Raw genomic sequence first — 20,084 nt, 5'->3', positions numbered from 1 at the left:
AGTTTAAAAAAAAGACGTCTAATTTAAATTAATTTGCATCTTCTAGTTAGCGGTTTGAGTAAACATTGAGTTCTAATCTGAGACACCCATCGTAGGCTTATTGCTTAGAATATGTTTTTAGAAAAGTGAATTTAAGTCTATAGTTTTCACATAATGAAATCATATTTCCAGTTTTCATGACTTTTGCTTAAAAGACAACATTTTAATTTAAATCAGTGCATTAAAAAATTTCTTTGGGGGGGGTCCCTGGCTGGCTCAGGTGGTTAAGCATCTGACTTTTGATCTTAGCAAAAGTTCCCACATTAGGCTCCGCTCTAGGAGTGAAGCCTGCTTAAAAAAAAAAAAAAAAAGTTTGTGAGCACTTTCATTTTTTTGCAGTTCTTTACATTACTATTCATTTTAACTTAGGGGAATTTTTATTCATATTTCATGTATTTTGATATAAAATGTGCCTTTGGTTCTTTTTATTCCTTAAATTATAATTCTGATTTGGTACTTTCTGTGCCTGCACTGAAAACACCATTTATTATTCCTTAACTTACTAAGCAAGGTTTTTCAACAAAAGCATTATTGACATTTGGGAGCTAGAAAATTTTTTATTGTGAGGGGCTGTCCATACCTTTACCCTTTGGGTGCTAATAGTAGCCCCTAGTTGTAAAAAGGAAAAATGCCTTTAAACATTGCCAACTAAGATGTTAAGACTTCAGGTTCTAAAGATTTTTCTGATCTTGTTAGGTGCTTCTGCTGTTGGTATATTGATATTTGTCAAAAGCATAGAGATGAGGAGGAAATCACAATGATGTGCGCCTCCCAGCCATCTTACCTTCAAAGTACACTTCTTTAAATCTTTTTTAACATCACATGTTAGAAGTTTAAGAGAAAAGGGAGTAGTTATTTTTAACTATATCCTTCCTTGTCCCTAGACCCCTAAAATTGCTAAGCCTTAAGAATTGTACTTAGTGCTTCAGAGATGGAACAAGATAGGGGAGGAAAACGGGAGAAAGAGTTGTTCCTATACACTAATTGTTGGATTACAGCTAAAAAGATAAGCTCCTGACATCTCCCACTATTGTTGTAAATGTACTTTCTCATAGAAATACTACTTAATATGGTAATTGCTAACGTGTAGTGTTTTTTACGGTACATTATAGCTTAAATAGGCTTTATTGGCAATTGCTTAGCTTAGTAGTCACTTTAAGAAAAAATCTTGGAACACAATCCTTACATAAATTAGAAACAAACTGCCTGTTTTTGAATCTGGTAATAAAGACCTGAGTTATGTTATTTAATAAAATGATGCCTTCATGTGCGTTTTCACTGCTTCAAGTTTTTTGTTTTTCCTTTACTTATTGGCTACAGATTTCTTGCAGTTTATGGTTTTCCTCTCTGATACCTCTGGTTCAGTCTCATTAAACTACTACTGTCAGTTTGCCCTGCTGGGCATTAATCTAATACCTTATTTTACACAGTTTTCTATAGAGTATCCTGAAGATGCCTGTGATTCTGTTACTAGAATAAGTCTTGCAATGCTGTATGAAAAGCACACAGCTTTCTGTATGCTTCTGTACCCACAATTGTATATAATATTTGTAAAATTACATATAATTGTGTTTCTGTTCACACATCAGTATCAGTAATATTTTCTGAGCGTTTTCTTCTTTGCTATTTTAAGTGGGACCACATATTGGATGATACTCTAGAAGTCATTTTTGGATTTTTCTTTACTTTCAGAAAGAAAAGAAACCACTATTAATAGTCTAGTGTGTCTAATCTAGGGTGACATTTTCTATGCAAATACACAGTTACTGTTGCTACTCCTTTTTTTCCCCTGCCCAAATGAGATATATATTTTTTCAGAATAATTTTTTAAGTGGTGAGTTTTGTAATTGAATTGAGACTGCAGTTGAAAAGTTGGAATGTCTTGGTTTTAAATTGTGTGGAAATATTTCTAAATAAAATGAGGCTAAGACTTCTGTATTTGTTTGTTTAAGGCGAGTTTCTTCCCTAATGTGGGAAGTTCGATATATAGAGCATAATACACGAACATTTAATGAGCCTGGAAGCCCTATTGTGAAATCTGCTAAGTTTGTGACTGATCTTCTTCTACATTTTATAAAGTGAGTAGTTTTTCCACACTTAATTATAATTAATTAATGTCAATATTTTAAGGTTTAAAAATGTCAAAATATAAAATGCAATTATTTTTTATATGTATAATGTTGCATGCTGTGCTATAAATTAGCTCCACTCAAGATAGGAAGCATACAATGTCTGTCTAAACACTTAGTTCATTGACTGATATTAATTATGAAGTCATAAAAGTTGTGTTACAGTTATATTCTATAGTTAATATTAAAAAATATGAATCATTCTCTAAATCTAGCTGTTAGATAATAATAGTAAGGGGTTAAGCACTTATAGAACATAATAATATTTTACCTAAAATAGTTCTAAACCAAATAATAATAATACAGGTGGCAGATATCACTATCTGGAATTAACAGTTAAGAAAACAGTTGTAGAGATTTACATGTTTAATTTACACAGGAACAGAGTGTCTGCCATCTAAGAATTTTTCATCTTAACATTATATTGCCCTTGACAAGTTTGTAAATAAGTATTTATGTAGTCCAGCAAGAAACTAAATTTAGCTTTCAAGATTCTTCTTAAAAGTCAGGTTTACTTCATTCATTAATTTCCTACCAAGAATGATAACTGCAGCTCTTTAAGGGAGTAGCTCTTTTATTTTTTTATCTTAATGAATTTTATATAGCCACAGAATGAATTGAGCTTTCTAAACTGAAGCCAGAGGAATGACTCAGTGGTATGTTTTGTCTAACATACCACTCTTGAGTTCATACTGAGGTTATTTAAATTGGATAATTTTTTCTGGCTAAGAAAAAAATATATTTTATAATTTAAGTTTAAATACTCAGCTGCTGACAGCTTTCATTTTTACATGAAGATATTGAGGCTTTTTTAAAAACATCTCCAATTTCATTCTCATTACTCAGCATAATCATAGGGCCCCCTTTTGTGGTATTAGTTAGGGGTTTTTTTTGTTTTTTGTTTCTTGGAAGTTTTTTGGTAAAGAACGTAGGTAATTTCAATATAAGAAAACACCAAAGAAAATTAGTAAGATAAATGTTATGCCCTACTCTCTACCTTACTCTGTAAAGAAATCTGTTGCCTTTCAAATGGTTTGGGGGCTATTTTTACTATGCCTTTTTTTTTTATTTTTCCCCAGTTTTAATGGGGAAACTAATTGAGACTAATTAAGGATTAATTACCCCTGGAAGATTGTTTACATAACTTAGTTATAAGGCTTATAATATTTTGCCAGTGAAGTTTATAGTCTGTAATTTTGCTATATGTGTGTGTATGTACATTTCTCTTTTCCAAAGAGGAATCAATAGAATTGCGTGATACAGTAATTTCACACTTTAGTGAAATAATTTACATGAAACAATTATTTTTATATTTGGAATAGTCTGTAAAATATTTTTCAAACTGTTACTTTGAAATGCCTTGTAAGAATAGATTAATGTTTAAAGCATCTATATTTTATGTATCTAAAAATAAACCCCTGCATTTTTTTAGAAGTATATAATTTGTTGGGGCACCTGGGTGGCTCAGTTGGCTGGGCTTCCGACTTCAGCTCAGGTCACGATCTCACTGTCCGTGGGTTCGAGCCCCGCGTCAGGCTCTGTGCTGACGGCTCAGAGCCTGGAGCCTACTTCAGATTCTGTGTCTCCCTCTCTCTCTGCCCCTCCCCCATTCATGCTCTGTCTCTCTCTGTCTCAAAAATAAATAAATGTTAAAAAAAAAAAAAAATTAAAAAAAAAAGTATATAATTTGTTTATACATTTTTAGCTAACAGTAACTCTTAAATATTAGGTATATCTTGAAATTTTTATTATACTTTGAGTTATTTCTCAAAGTTTGTGATAACTCATAACTTTGAGTTATTGGCCAAATTTCAAGCAATAGGGTATATAATGAGGTGATATAAGAGATAAATGAGATAGAAATGTGTATTTATCATCTTAATACAATTTCATAGATAAATTTTAAGTAACTATAAGGAAAATAACAAGAAAATCTGTATGAAAGTTTAGATGGGGATTACTTCTAGCTTATGAAAGTGGGGTTTTAGGTACAGGAAACATGGGTTAGGATGTTACGGACAAGGTAGATATCGATAGATTCAGAAGTTAGATGAAAGCCATTCTAGGGACAAGGAGTGTGGCATAAGGGGTAGGAAAGGGTAAGGAGTTATTAACGGAATTAAGCAATTTATACCAGGTGAATTAGAAAGTACGCGAGCAGAAGTAATAAGGATACAATGCTATAAGCATGAGTTGGAGCCAGATCATGTAGGGCCTTGAATGCATTTCTTTTTTTTTTTATTTTTTTTTATTTTTTTTTTCAACGTTTTTTATTTATTTTTGGGACAGAGAGAGACAGAGCATGAACGGGGGAGGGGCAGAGAGAGAGGGAGATACAGAATCGGAAACAGGCTCCAGGCTCCGAGCCATCAGCCCAGAGCCTGACGCGGGACTCGAACTCACGGACCGCGAGATCGTGACCTGGCAGAAGTCGGACGCTTAACCGACTGCGCCACCCAGGCGCCCCTTGAATGCATTTCTAATATTAATTGATAGGGAAGAGACAGAAAGCCTAAATAGCAGATTGATTGCTACAGCTGACCAACTAAGAGGTGATGAGGGTTTAATGTATGGAAATGAGAAAGAAGCAGAGACCAAGAGATTTTGAAGGTAGAATCACAGAACTTGGCCAATGATTGGGTTTATAAGGAGGCAAAGGAAGGAATAGTGAAAAATCATGCATTACTGTGAGAATGGTAATGCTGTTAAAAATAGGAGGAAGAGTGGGGAGTGAAAATTAGGTTTAGACATGTGGAATTCTAGATGATGATAGGAATCTCAAGAGAAGAGTCAGACCAAATTATAGAATTCAGAATTCATTTACACAAGTAAGGTTATCAGGGCAAAAGCTGTAGTGTCAAGAAAAGATGACTAAAGGACAAAATTTTAGGGAATGACTATAAATATTTAAGAATGAAAGGAAGAAGGAATTAGAAGACAGGAAGTATCTTAGCTTTCCTTTGTGTATTGAGGAATGAAAGAGGGCATCACACACACAGCAGCAATCTGAGCAAATACTGGGAGGTAAAAATTGGGTTTGGTGTATTGAAATAGGCCAGAATGGAAGCTCCACATAGGGTGGAGGGGCACGGGCAGGTGTGTGGGTATAGGGTTTTGGAGTTGACCAATGAAAAAAGCGTTCCGCTTCAAACTTTATCTTAAAATCTGGTTTTGTTATCGCTTCTCGGCCTTTTGGCTAAGATCAAGTGTAAAATCTGGTTTTGTTAACAGATTTAAAGGAAAAAAAATAAAATCTCAGGACTCTAATCTTATGTACTAACATTTCCTTGATGTTTAGGGATCAGACTTGTTACAACTTAATTCCGCTGTACAATTCAATGAAGAAGAAAGTTTTGTCCGATTCTGAGGTATTTAATATTTCATTATGATATTGATATTGGTCTTTTTCTATATATATATAAAAAGAAATGTACACGTAGTTTTCAGGTAAATGCTGTAATGAAAATTATTTTTGGCTAATGCTGTAGTTTCCAAAAAGTGGTTCAGCATTTTTTTGCTGTAGTTATTAAAAATATTGTGGGGGACTCTCTAATGAGCCCATAAAGTATTCCAGCATATACATTATGGGTTTTCCAAAGTGTAAAAGTGATAATTGGTATATAAATAACTATGGTAGATTCTCTAAACTCTAAAACATGTAATGAAGTCTAGAATGTTTAGTGAATCTGATAAACTCTTATTTCAAAGGAAGAAGAGAAAGATGCTGATGTGCCAGGAACTTCTACCCGAAAAAGAAAGGTAAGATTTTTTTGTTTTAGCAGAAATACTTTATATGAATTAAAATGTATTAAAGGCAGTTTTTTAACTCTTAGTATTTTTAAAGACAGATTAAGTATTACTTCCAAATCATTTTCCATTACAAAATACATGGTTTTCAGAACTAGGTGAATAATATTTTCTATTTGAGTTACTGTATATGACCTAATTATTTGAGATTGCATTAAAAATACAAATTGTACTGTATAAATGTTACTTTATTAATTTTTTATTTTAATATATTTGAAGCTTTTATACATTTTATTTTATTAATATATTGAAAATTTTCATTTCAGGACCATCAACCTAGAAGGAGATTACGTAACAGAGCTCAATCTTACGATATTCAAGCATGGAAGAAACAATGTCAAGAATTATTAAATCTCATATTTCAATGTGAAGATTCTGAGCCTTTCCGCCAGCCAGTAGATCTCCTTGAATATCCAGTAAGTATTTTTGAAAATATTACCTTACCTGTCAGCTTGCCATATATCTCACACATGACAGTTAGCTATTTAAGTTATTTCTTATGGTTATAGTTTATTTCTTCATTATTAAATACGTGTTCTCATCTATTTGGCTAAATGGAGCATCTAAGTTGAGTAGTGTGGTATTTAAAACAGAAAGAACCCCAGATTAAGACTCTGAAGTATTAGATTATGGCCCCAGCACTCCCACTTACCAGCTGTGCAACTTTGAGCAAGTCATTTAGTTTGTTTATCTGAATATTATTTTTTACTATTTTCTTTCTCAGACTAATTCTAAGAATTTATTATGGCAGTTACAGGAAACAAGAGTAATAATACCTAACCTTCCCTACAGGGTTATGGATGAAATGAGAACACATTAAAATAATTTTTCACTTGTAGCACTATATACAAATGCAAGGTGGCATAATTATATTTATGGAATTCAAGGTAGGGAGGTTGAGTAAAACTGATCTGAATATTTATTTTTGCGTGCAGTCTTAGCAATCTAAATATAGTTTAAAGTGATTTTTTTTTTTTATTCCTTTATTCAGTTATTAAAGGTTGTACAGTTCAGGTAACATTCATTTATGGTTTCAAATGAAAATAAAAATGAAATATTTTATAAGAGATCATGACCCAAACGTGATATCATCTGACTTCATTAATTGTTTTTTATGTGTGTGTTCTAATTCAAAATGATGAATGAAAATAGAGAAATTTCATCAGTAGATAAATATCATAAAATGCCTTTTTTTTTTGTCATTTAAAGATCGAGAAACCTGGAATCTTGAATGTACAAGATAAACTTTTAATTCCAGCAATGTAATAAACTGGGCTAATTTGAACCCTATATTCCAAAAAAGTCATAAAGAAGTAAGCTAATGCTACAGTACTCTGGTTTTCAATTCTCTTTGCTTTTGGAACCTGTGGATTTCCCTTTGTTTCTTACAAGCCCAGCTATGTATTTTAGAAAACATTATAGTTTATCTCGTGCTTGCAGGTGTTTGTATTCTAGACTTTTCCCCAGAAAAGAAGAGATAGATGTAAGCTTTAATGTTTTGATTCTAGAGGCACAAGAATAGCATGACGTAGAGACAGAAAAAGCCATGCAATCCACGCTGAGGAAGGAAATTAGAACTGAGACCCCCCCCCCCCCCCCCCCCCGCTCCCCAGGACTGTTGAAAGACTTCACCCTCGATGAAAACAATAGTATGATTCCCTCCACAAGGAAAAATATCTCTGTTGTTCTGATGTCAGGAGAGAAATCTCTAATAGCTGGCTCTACGCATAGATTTAGAGCCTAAATTTACAGTATCCATGTGTGTAGAAATTCATCAGAGGGAGAAAAAAACCAAACCCTAAACAAAGGTGAATTAATGATAAAAAGAAATCGCAAACTATATGAGGGAGTGATCCATCATAAATACTACAGAAACAACAAGTGGAAATATTAGTACCCTCTTCCCCAAAACTTGACATAATAGATTATTTCTGAAATACTATACTTTATCAGATATAAAACACCAATGACTTATTTTATGCATCACCAAGAAAGGAAAAAATGCTGCCAATGAAACTTGGTTGTTATTTTGGTTTAATAGATAAATGGAGGTATAAGAAGCATAAGGAAAAAAAGACGTTATTTGAGGGGGAAAAGGCAGATATTTTTAAAAATTTAAACTAAATAAGGGGACCTGGGCAGCTCAGGCGGTTGAGCATCTGACTCTTGATTTCAGCTCAGGTTATTTCAGTTTGTGAACTCAAGCCCTGTGCCATGCTCTGCGTTGACAGCATGGAGCGTGCTTGGGATTCTCTCTCTCTACCCCTCCCCCCACTTGCATGTTCTCTCTCCCTCAAAATAAATAAATTTTAAAAAATTTTAAACAAAATGGAATTTCTGAGAATGAAATGTGAAATAATTGAAATGAAAACTCTGAAAGAAAGGAGATACAGTAGATAGGATGAAAAAATTCAAAACATAACTTACAGGAGTTTCAGAATGGGAGAGGGGCAATCTTTGAGGAGTTAATGGCTGAAGGTTTTCTAGGTTACATAAACATTTGACAAAGCATGACTCCTGAACAGGATAGATATGAAAAAAAAAAATCTTTACCTGGAATAATAGTGAAAAATCAAAACTCTAAGTACAAAAGAAAAATGTTAAAACAACCATACAAAAAATATAGAAGAGACCTATTCTCATGACTACATATAGTGTTACACTTGTGCATCTGGAATCTAAACGTTAAAGCTTGTATCTTTCTCTTCCTTAATGGAGAAAAGTCCAGAATACAAACACCTGCAGAGAGAGAGAGAGAGAGAGAGAGAGAGAGTGTGTGTGTGTGTGTGTGTGTGTGTGTGTGTGTGTGTAAAAAATATATATATGATAACAATACATATATTTATATATGGATACAGGTATAGCTGACTCATTGTTGAACTGAGGGTCATGTTAAGCAGCTCTCCAAGATACACAGCTATTTGTTGACAAAGTGAGGACAGGAGCCCCTATTTCCTATATCAGGTGCATCAGAGCTTAGGCAGTGTTCTTACAGAATAACTAGTATATAAGAATGTAGTCTCTCTGAGGTACTGAGGTATTCAAAATAATGAGAACAGTATTTAGAGGTTCTCCTTCTAGCAGCCAAAAGTATTAAACAAATAGAAGAAGCAAGAAAAAATTTTAATTTGATCACTTGTCTCTTACGTTACTCCTTGATGGAGGGAAGTGTAAAGACTTAGGATTATTTGCTGTTTTTTATTATTATCACTGAGAAGAGAAAATCGGATTTATCTGCTTTTTATACTTCAGAATTAACTATAAGTTAACTGCCAGCCTAACTGTACTAGAATATTTATGGCAGTCATATTCTTCATATTTCAGCTTTTGTATGAAAATGTTCACATTTTGAGTTTAGTCAAATACTTAAAGCAGGATTTTAAAAATTAAAATTTTTTGATGGAAATCAGCATGCTAAATAAATATTCTACCCCATTTATTTAACAGATACATTAAATGGTTATCATATAGTGTATGGAGTAACAGAAACCCAAGATATGAACCAAGAAGAAGTGTTCTATATAAATATATTTAACATTTTCCTAAAATCTGCAAAGTTTATAGAGCCAGTATGTCATAATATTCAGTATCCATGTAATTATAGTTTCTGTTGAAGTGGTTAGTTACCCTTAAGGAGAGAGAGAGGTTGCACAGACACTGTTCAAATGACGTTACCATTGCATAAAGCAGTTTTCTAACTCCTTTAACTTTGCTGCCCCCCCGAGCCCCTCCCCCTACAAACTATCTTAAGAATCAGGGTTTCAGTCTTTGGAATGTCTTTTTTTTTTTTAAGGTCATTTATATGATTTTATTACACAGGAAAATCTGAAATTACAGTTTTCACTTTGGATATGTTATTCTTTTCTATTTCACTTTTTTAAACTTTGTTTTTATTTTAAATCCAGTTAGTTAACATTCAGTTAGTTTCAGCTGTACAATATAGTGATTCAGCACTTCCATACATCACCCTGTGCTTATTAAATAACCACAAGTGCATTCCTTAATCCCTTATGGTAACCATTAGTTCTCTATAATTAAGAGTCTGTTTCTTACTTTGACACTCCCCCCCGTCACTTTTTTCCTGTTGCTTGTTTTATTTGTGAAATTCCACATGAGTGAAATCAAATGGTATTTGTTTTTCTCTGCCTCATTTTGCTTAATTAACATTATACTCTCTAGCTCCATTCATGTCATTTCAAATGGCAAGATTTCGTTCTTCTTTATGGATGAATGATATTCCACTGTATATATAGACCTTCTTTATCCATTCATCAATAATACTGCTATACACATAGGAGTGCATATATCCTTTTGAATTCGTGTTCTACGAATTTACTGGGTAAATACCCAGTAGTGTGATTGCTGGATTGTAGAGTAGTTCTATTTTTAACTTTTTGAGGAACCTCCATACTGTTTCCCAAAGTAGCTGCACCAGTTTGCATTCCCACCAACAGTACATGAGTGTTCCTGTTTCTCCACAGGAGTGTTCCTGTTTCTCGCCAACACCTGTTGTTTCCTGTATTTTTGATTTTAGCTATTCTGACATATGTGAGGTGATATCTCAATGATGAGCATCTTTTCACATATCTGTTGGCTATCTGTATGTCTTCTTTGGAAAAGTGTCTGCTTTTTTTCATTTTTAAAATCAGATTGTTTTTTGAGTGTTTTATAAGTTCTTTATATATTTTGGATCCTATCCTTTATTGGATATGTCATTTGCAAATAGCTTCTCCCATTCCATGGATTGCTTTATTTTGTGTATGACACCAGTATATTTTGATAATTTTGTATATATTATAAATACCTGATCAACCACTTAAAAGATGTATTCATAGAGTTATAGTCATAAACACAGTACATAAATCAAATGGAATCTGTTCAAGTGACCAAGGAAGATTGGGAAGAAAAGTAAAAAAACAGCAGGACAGATGTAATTGAAATCATTACAGAGTGTTTTCCAGCCACAGTGGAATCAAACCAGAAATAAACAGGAAAATCTCTAATCACTTGATTGATGACTAAATAAATATATATTTCTGAATAATCTGTGAGATCAAAGAAGTCTTATGGGAAATAAAACACATTGAACTAATAAATGAAAATGAATACAATATAAAAATTTGTGGGATGAAGCTAAAAAATTGAGGAAAACAGAGAGCACTAAATAGTACATGAGAATAGAAAAAGTCTCGAATCAGTCATCCAAGCTCTCTCCTCAAGAACCAAGAAAAATTAAAATTAACCCACAGTGAGCAGAAGAAAGGAAATAATAAAAAGAAATCAATGCAACTGAAAACAAAAAATAGAGAAAATCCATAAAACCAAAAATCTCGTTCTTTGAAAAGATCTATAAAAGTGACAAATCTCTATTAAGAAAAAAGACACAAGTTGCTAATATCAGGAATGCAATAGAGGATATCACTACAGACCATACAGATACCAAAAAGATAAAAAATACTACAGGCAACTCTACACATACAGATTGGACATCATAGGTAAAATGGACCATTTCTCAAAGTACAGACTACCACAACTCCCCCAATAGAAAATAGATCATTTGAATAGCCCTGTAACTAGTAAGGAAATTTAATTTGTAATTAAAAGCTTTCAAAAAAGAAATGTCTTAAGTCCAAATATCTTCACTGGACAATTCTACCAAAATTTAAAGAATTAACACAAATTCTACATAGTCTCTTTCACAAGACAGAGAAGGGACTACTTCTGCACCCATTCTGTGAAACCAGTATTATCCTGATTTTAAAACTGGACCAAAAAAATACAAAAGAAAATGCAAAAATTCTCAATAAAATATCAGCAAATAGAATTCAGTGATATATACAAATGATATTATACGATGACCAAGTGGGTTTTTATCCAGGGATGTAAGGCTTATTCAATATTCAAAAATGAATCTGTGTAATTCATCATATTAAAGGAGAGAAGTCTCCTTTATGATTGTATCAATTAATGCATATGAAAAAGTATTTGACAGAATACACATTTGTTCTAAGAATGCACATATTGGATATGGGATTAGATGGTACAGTCAGCATTCCCATAAGAGGAAATGAGAATGGGGCTTAAAAGGAAATTTATTACATTCACAAGTCCCAGAGATGGTGTCACTGAATGCCACTTAGAGCCACAAGGGAAACATCAGGTTTTGGTCAGATGGCAAAAGGCAGGAGCAAGGAAATGCTTAAGCTAGAGCCTTTATTGGGGTCTTTATGAGAAAGGCAAGGCAGAGCAAGGTAAACACTTTAGGACTGGCTAATTTGAATAATTCCAGTGGGCTTTGGGGCATAGGGTTGGTCTATCTCTAAGAATTGGTTAGTCCTGGGAGGGGCAGGCTCTCTTCAGGTCTGTAAGAATCCCAAATCACCAGAGCATCAGGAACACAAAAGATAGGAAAATATAATTTACATAATTAGTCCTGTGATGAATGGATGCAATATAGACAAATACATAATGTAAGATAACCACCATTAATGATAATTAAAAAAAAAAAAAAAAGAAAAGAAAAACTCTTAAGTAAACTAGGAATAAAGGGGAACTTTGAAAACGTGATAAAGAGTATCTGTTTAAAAACCTACAGCTAAATTATACTTAATCATGAAAAACCAAATGCTTTCCCCCTAAGATTGGGAATGAGGCAAAAGATGCCTGTTCTCACCACTGCTTTTCAACATAGTACTGCAAATTCTAGCCAATGCAATAAGGTAAGAAAAAGAAATAAAAGGCATATAGATTGTTACAGAAGAAATAAAACTGTCCCTATTTGTAAAAGGTAATAATGCTATTTCCCTTTTGGTCAAACATACTTGATCATAATTTAAACTTGATGGTGCAAACTCAAACTACGTGTTGAAAAATGTAGTTACATACTTCTGGTCTATGGAAAAGATGTATTACTCTTTCTCTTTTAAAAGATACCATATTCAGGGGCGCCTGGATGGCGCAGTCGGTTAAGCGTCCGACTTCAGCCAGGTCACGATCTCGCGGTCCGTGAGTTCGAGCCCCGCATCAGGCTCTGGGCTGATGGCTCGGAGCCTGGAGCCTGTTTCCGATTCTGTGTCTCCCTCTCTCTCTGCCCCTCCCCCGTTCATGGTCTGTCTCTCTCTGTCCCAAAAATAAATAAAAAACGTTGAAAAAAAAAAAATTTAAAAAAAAAAAAAAAAAAAAAAAAAAAAAAGATACCATATTCAAATAATTTTATACCCTTCTGTTTCTTTCTGCTTTCACTTGTCTGTTTTTATTGCTTCTAATCTATTGCCTTATTTTATACACAGTTGACTAGGTAGATACTTTAGGTGATTCCACTTCTCCTTTGTCTGATGAAGTGTATAGGCTTTGTGACAACTATTTACATTCACAATTCCTGATTAATGCAGAGTTCCCAACTGTAGTACTAAAGTTGAGGTTAGTAGAATTCAGGCCTCCACACAAATGGAGTATTAGTGTATTTCTATTGTTTTATCTCCTTATTTTATTTTTTATTTATTTTTTATCTGCTTATTTTGAAGATCTATGTCAGAGCCTTTAGAGTTCATAGCTAGTATAAAATTTTGAGTTTTATTATATGAAATTTGTTAGTTGTGGATCTAAGGTTTTTTTCAGTACGCTTAATCCTTTTTCCAGAAAAACTCTACCCTTTACCTCTTCCTCAAGAAAAAGCAGCAGAACTTAATAGCTTCTTGAATGAGAAGAACCTATGTTGACTGCAATAAAAGGGAGAGGGCATGAAAAAAATAAAAATTATTAGGAAAAAAAAAAAGCCTTGATGAGGAAAGTAAGGGATTATTAATAGTTCTAGGACTTATACTCATCACAGGAATTGTATGTCAATCCCTGTGCTGAGTATTAATGCCTTGTGGTAGTGATGTTAATAGTAATACCACCTGTTTTTCTTCTTTTAGGACTACAGAGACATCATTGACACTCCAATGGATTTTGCTACTGTTAGAGAAACTTTAGAGGCTGGGAATTATGAGTCACCCATGGAATTATGTAAAGATGTCAGACTTATTTTTAGCAATTCCAAAGCCTATACACCAAGCAAAAGATCAAGGGTATATACTTAAAACTGGTTTTGTCTATGTTTAATTTAAATGAAATTAGTAGCAAAGTATGTTAAGTAACTAAATGTTCTGTTAATTAAATATAGAGCAAAATTTATATTATGTTCTTAATGGTATCCTAGTGGAAAAAAGAATTCACATATTTTTATTTCTTTCCTTCTATAAAATAAAAGTGATGACATTAATGTTTAGGGATGGTTACTTTTCCTTAACAAATACCACATACTTTTTGTCCTGATATATATTAGGGCTATGTGGGCTTAACTTTTCCAGCTATTTTCTGCATTAATGGAAAGGTATTTTTGTGAATCTTTTATAAAAATGAGTAAAATTATAAATATCATTTACCTCTCTTTGGGCAGACAAGATATCACAAAAGGGTGATATATGGAAATGAAATGAAAAAGAATAGGGGCACTTGGGTGGCTCAGTCGGTTAAGCGTCTGACTTTGGCTCAGGTCATGATCTCACAATTCATGAGTTTGAGTCCTGCATCAGGCTTTGTGCTGACAACTCAGAGCCTGGAGCCTGCTTTAGATTCTGTATCTTCCTTTCTCTGCCCCTCACCCACTCGTGTTATATCTCTCAAATAAATAAATGTTTTTTTAAAAAAAAAAAAGGAAATTAAAAAAAGAAAAAATATAGATGATAGTCCTAGGTAACAGGTTCAAAACCTCAGGGATAGTTTCAGTGTGATAGAGTTCAAAGGAATTTTGTCTGTATAGGCCGTGTGAATTGATACTAGGGCTCTTATTTAAGAATCTGAAATCCAGGGCCCTTGGGTGGCTCATTTGGTTGAGCATTCAACTCAATTTCAGTTCAGGTCATGATCCCAGGTTTGTAGGATCGAGCCCTGCATTATAATGGCTCAGTGCTGAGCATGGAACCTGCTTAAGATTCTGTCTCTCCCTCTGCTCCTCGAAACACCCCCCCTCCCCCCCCCAAAAAAAATAAAAACTTAGACTCTGAAACCTTGGAAGATTCCTAATCCAAATGTAAAAATAGTTTAATTGTCAGGGCACCTGGGTGGTTCAGTCAGTTGAGTGTATGACTATTGATTTCAGCTCAGATCATGATTCCAAGGTCATGGGATTGAGTGCTATGATGAGCTCTGCACTGAATGTGGAGCCTAGTTAAGATTCTCATTCATATTCTCTCTCTCTCTCAAAAATTAAAAATAAAACTTACAAAAAATACAGTTTAAATGTAAAAAGGCTTTAGTTTTACTCTTCATCTAAAGAGATTGGAAAAATATAATGTTTAAATTGTTGAAACTTTTTGCTAAAAAAAATACTTAAGTTCTATGTTAATATTTACTGAGCAGGCATTTTCCTTTCCACATTTAAACACTTTTTTTCTTATCGTAGATTTACAGCATGAGTTTGCGCCTGTCTGCTTTCTTTGAAGAACACATTAGTTCAGTTTTATCAGATTATAAATCTGCTCTTCGTTTTCATAAAAGAAATACAATAACCAAAAGGAGGAAGAAAAGAAACAGAAGCAGCTCTGTTTCCAGTAGTGCTGCATCAAGGTATATGATTTATTTTAAAAAACATCAACTGATCTATAACTTTGTCATCTAAATGATAGAACTCGGTGTTTTTTAATACTTCCTTTACTATTCCCTATATTGCAGAATGATATATTTGACATGCAAGTTCCTATGATGTGGAGGATTTTTAATCTTTTAACTAAAGCTATACTAGTGTAAGTGCTTAAATTCAAACTGCTAAATCTATACAGTAAAACAGCATTTTTAGGATAGTGATGGCATCATGCTTTCTGTCATATAACTGTAGCATTTATGGCAATCCTTCACTAAATATTCACTTTCAAAGGCTCACAACCATATGAAATCCACTACAAATCTCATATTTTAACATATTTCATAATAGTACAAATATTGAATCCAACAGTATTATAAAACTATTTTATTTATCCGCATAGAGCTATAGGAATGACTAATGATATTATTTTATTTACAGCCCTGAAAGGAAAAAAAGGACCTTAAAACCCCAGCTAAAGTCAGATATCTCTACCTCTCCATTCTCTACACCTACACGATCAATACCACCGAGACATAATGCCACTCAGATAAATGGTAAAACAGAATCCAGTTCTGTAGTTCGAACCAGAAGCAATCGAGTGGTTGTAGATCCAGTTACCACTGAGCAGCCATCTACTTCTTCTGCAGCAAAGGCTTTAATTTCAAAAGCTAATACATCTGCAATGCCAGGGAAAACAAGTAAGAATCATTTACAGTTTCTAAATTGAAGTATATATGATTTTTAAATTTAGCTTTTATTTTGCCAAATGAAATATATGAGATTTTTGTAAATTCCAGCAGAAAGTGTTGGTTTTGCTCTTTTTTGCTTATTTGTAATAAGAAAAAAAAATGACGTTTAGTAATGTTAGCATAGAATACTTAAAAATGGTAACTCTGATCCAAACTGCCTGGATTAAAATCCTAGTACCCAGACTTGCTAACAATTTGCTATGGCTTACCTTCATAATCTTGAAGTTACTGGACATCATCAGAAAGGTCTGAAACTGTTAAAAGAGTTTATTTGTGTATTCCTTTTTCCTGTTTGAAAGTAGATTTCCTAAGAAAGCATTAAGCAACTCCTAGGTTTTATCCTTTCGCTAATTCAAGCAGTCCAAATTACAAGTAATCCCAACCTCCTTGCTTATTTATAGGTTAAATAATTTAGCTTTTAATTGTGTGTGTGTGTATGTATATGTGTTTCAGTTCTAGAAAATTCTGTGAAACATTCCAAAACTTTGAATACTCTTTCAAGTCCTGGTCAGTCCAGTATTAGTCATGGCACTAGGAATAATTCTGCAAAAGAAAACACAGAAAAGGAAAAGTCAGTCAAACGTAAAGTGAAATCATCTGTACTCTCAAAAACATCCACTCTTTCAAAGTCATCACCCATCATGGAGCAAGGTAAGGTATTATTTGTATCTTCCAAGATAAAGTAGGTATTTCTTAAGAATGATGCTTTTTGTTGGAGGTAGCATTTATATCCACTTTTTCTTAGGTTGCTCATTTAAAAGTCACATTCTGTATTAGTTGGTGCATTCAGTGAGACATCTTTTGATTTGCAGCTTTGTGCCCAAAGCAAACTGTATTGTCATTAAATTTTAAGAGCCAAGAAAAACTTGCTTTATGGAAATAAAAACAAATTCTAGAATCAAAGGCTTTTACTGATGTAAGTTAACTAATTCCTGACTTCATTATTACAAAACCTTAAAAAGTATTTTCAGGTAGTTTAAATTAAATTAGATTTACTTAACCAAATGTATACGCCTTTCCTTTTTAGAAAAATTAAGTTGTTCTTACATCACAAAATTCAGCACACTGCCCTGCCCTTCACTAAATGTTAACTCATCAGGGTTGTCCACAGCCCGACCTTTGTTCTGTCATAAAACTTTTAACCCTTTACAGTTATGCTTCCAAGTTCTCTCATCTGCAGATTTTCATTTTAAAGGCTTTATGTTTGAACAATGGAGAAAGAAACTGATACAGTACACCCTATGATGTGTTAAAACAATTATGGCTTATTGGCAGTGAGCAGTTCGAGAAGAAGCATTTTGTATCACAGCTTCCAATGTATGCCTAAACAATTTCCTCTTCAATGTTCTCCTCAGACACCTCTCAAAATTTAATATTTCTACTGAAATGTCCTTTTATATGTTTAATGGCATTGGGATATACCCCTCTATGTAAGCTTAAAGTCAGGGAGTCATCTAGCCTTCTCTTCCAGATCTACTTCACAGTCGTTAGTTTCTGTTATTTCTGCCTCCTTAATTTCCCTAAAATCGGTTCCTCTCACTTCCATGTTTTTAATTCAGGCCTACATAATTTCTCACCTGGACTGTTCTAGTTTTCTAACTGGTCTTGCTGTCTTGATTCTCAGCTCTTCCCTTACCCAATACGTCTTCCACATTGCGTAAAAGTGATCTTTCTGATCATTTATCTTTAGCACAAATGCATGCATGCCCATACACACACACAGTTGAAATCCTTCCCTGCGTTCAAATCATCCATAGAGTCAGATTTTAATGTTTTTGCTTATTATATAAGACTCTTCATTACTTGGCTGCTGCCTAACATTCCAGCTTTCTTTACTTTTCCCTCTCCTTTTTATGTCCCAGCTATCCTATACCACTTGAAGTCTCTGAAATATCATTGTCCTTTTCTTCCTTCTTTGGAATGTCTTTTTTTTCCCTCCCAATTTAATGGTTTCCTATTACCTTTCAAGTTCCACTTTGAAATATTATCCACTCCAGGAAGCCTCTTCTTGGGTTCTTTAGACAGAATCAAGCACTTCTTTTATGTTCCCAGAACACCCTGTTCATTGCTTTTTGTGGTAACACTTATTATTATTTTTTACATGTGTTTGTATCCAGTGGAATCTGAACTTCTGGGTTTAATTACTTTTTCAGTCACTTATACTTACTATATAGTGGTCAGTAAGTGAATAAAGAAGCAAATGACTTTGTATATCAGTGTTTTACATTTTTATTATTTGCTTCCTTTCTGAACTAAATTCAAAGTTTTTAGTATATTGGCCTTGCTTCTGTCACTTTGAACCCTACGGAAATCAGATGTACATAGTGAATTGGTTCTAGCATTACAATAGGGGGTCCAATAACCAATTTGATTTATAAGTTTTGCGTATCACAAATATGAGTTACCACTGCAGTATAGAAATATAATTAGCTAATAAGTCATTAATGATGACTTATTACATAAACATTGACACCTGGATTAACTGTTAGAATCAAGAGGCAATTCTGTCCAGTGGAAATATAATATAAACCACTATAAATCATGTGTATTATTTTAAGTTTTCTAGTAGCTACTGCATCTAATAATAAACAGGTAAAATTACTAATTTTAATAATTTATTCCATCATATCAAAAATACTGTCATTTCAACCTGTAATCAATATTCAAAATGTACAGTGCTTCAGTATTCACATTTAAATTAAAAATTGAGTTCCTCAATTGCATAGCTGTTTCAATTGCTCAGTAGCCACATGGTTAATAACTACCATACTGAACACAGGCCCATATAAAGAGTGTTACATTCATTCTTAACCTTTTTACTTAATGCATTGCTTTGCAAAGTTGATGAAACCTGTAGTCCTTTCCCCAGAAAATGCCCATAGGCATATTCACACAAAATTTGGACATTTCAAGAAATTCATGGAGTCCTTAAAGCCAAGCTGTAGAATTTCTATAGTGAGTATGTGGACTGGTTATTTACAACCTTGTCAGCAGTCTTAATGTAAAACAAGTAAGATATACAGAATCCTCAGACAGGTTAAGTGTAATTGTGTGTTAGAATATACTTAATTACTTTATTCACACTCACACACATTTCTCCCCTCTTCCCACTCCCCTCCTTATGCCGGAAAACCACTAAAGAAAAGTATTTGTATCATGGGGGTCAGGAAATGAGGGCTTTGCCTTTTCCCTTTGCTTCTGGCTCTGGCCTCTTGTGACCTCTTGATTTTTTTCTTGATACATATGAAGTATAATTCAAGCTATGACAGATATCATTATGAGGAAGTATTCTCTTTAAAAGCAGTGTTCATCTCTTTAAAAGCAGTGTTCATCTCTTTATGTATTTTCTTTAGAATATTGCAGTGTAGATCACCCACCACAACCAAACAAAAAAACTTAAGAACTTTAGGAGAACAAAGGTAGTAGTAATACATGTTTGTCATCTTTTTCCTTCATCTAAAGGGGTAATAGCATTTATTTTTAACACAGAAAGGCAGTTCACCATGGTCTCTAGATAGATTTAGAGTTTGATCTCTAGAATTTTATATTTTTTTATAAAGCACAATAGCCTTTATCTTGGAGTTTGTTGCAATTATAATGGCATACATAATAGATTTGATTGATACATGGATTCAGTACTGCTTATGATAATAAATCAATTGTTTGCCATTCAATTACGTAAGGATATAGGACCGTTTCAAAGAGCCTGTGAAGGAAACTACTGTTTAGTTGTTT

At 33.4% G+C, this 20,084-nt stretch overlaps 1 protein-coding gene and 1 non-coding gene across 6 annotated transcripts in view; both read left to right on the top strand.

Annotated features, from left to right (window-relative positions):
• PHIP (PHIP subunit of CUL4-Ring ligase complex) overlaps positions 1 to 20,084 on the top strand; it is a 152,291-nt gene that overhangs the window by 112,198 nt on the left and 20,009 nt on the right. For all 5 annotated transcript variants that reach the window (XM_060616001.3, XM_060615999.3, XM_060616000.3 and 2 more), the window contains 8 exons: positions 1,992 to 2,117; positions 5,467 to 5,536; positions 5,877 to 5,927; positions 6,242 to 6,391; positions 13,892 to 14,044; positions 15,421 to 15,584; positions 16,039 to 16,298; positions 16,803 to 17,000. In XM_060616001.3, coding sequence (XP_060471984.1) covers positions 1,992 to 2,117; positions 5,467 to 5,536; positions 5,877 to 5,927; positions 6,242 to 6,391; positions 13,892 to 14,044; positions 15,421 to 15,584; positions 16,039 to 16,298; positions 16,803 to 17,000 — 1,172 coding nt within the window. The remainder of the gene's footprint in view (positions 1 to 1,991; positions 2,118 to 5,466; positions 5,537 to 5,876; positions 5,928 to 6,241; positions 6,392 to 13,891; positions 14,045 to 15,420; positions 15,585 to 16,038; positions 16,299 to 16,802; positions 17,001 to 20,084) is intronic.
• LOC144616472 (U2 spliceosomal RNA) lies at positions 5,345 to 5,528 on the top strand. The gene has a single exon (XR_013555868.1). It is a non-coding gene; the product is annotated as a U2 spliceosomal RNA (small nuclear RNA).

Source organism: Panthera onca, chromosome B2, assembly GCF_046562875.1.
Source record: "Panthera onca isolate mPanOnc1 chromosome B2, mPanOnc1 haplotype 2, whole genome shotgun sequence".
NCBI classification, from domain to species: domain Eukaryota; kingdom Metazoa; phylum Chordata; class Mammalia; order Carnivora; family Felidae; genus Panthera; species Panthera onca.
This window is presented reverse-complemented; position numbering and strand designations above follow the sequence as displayed.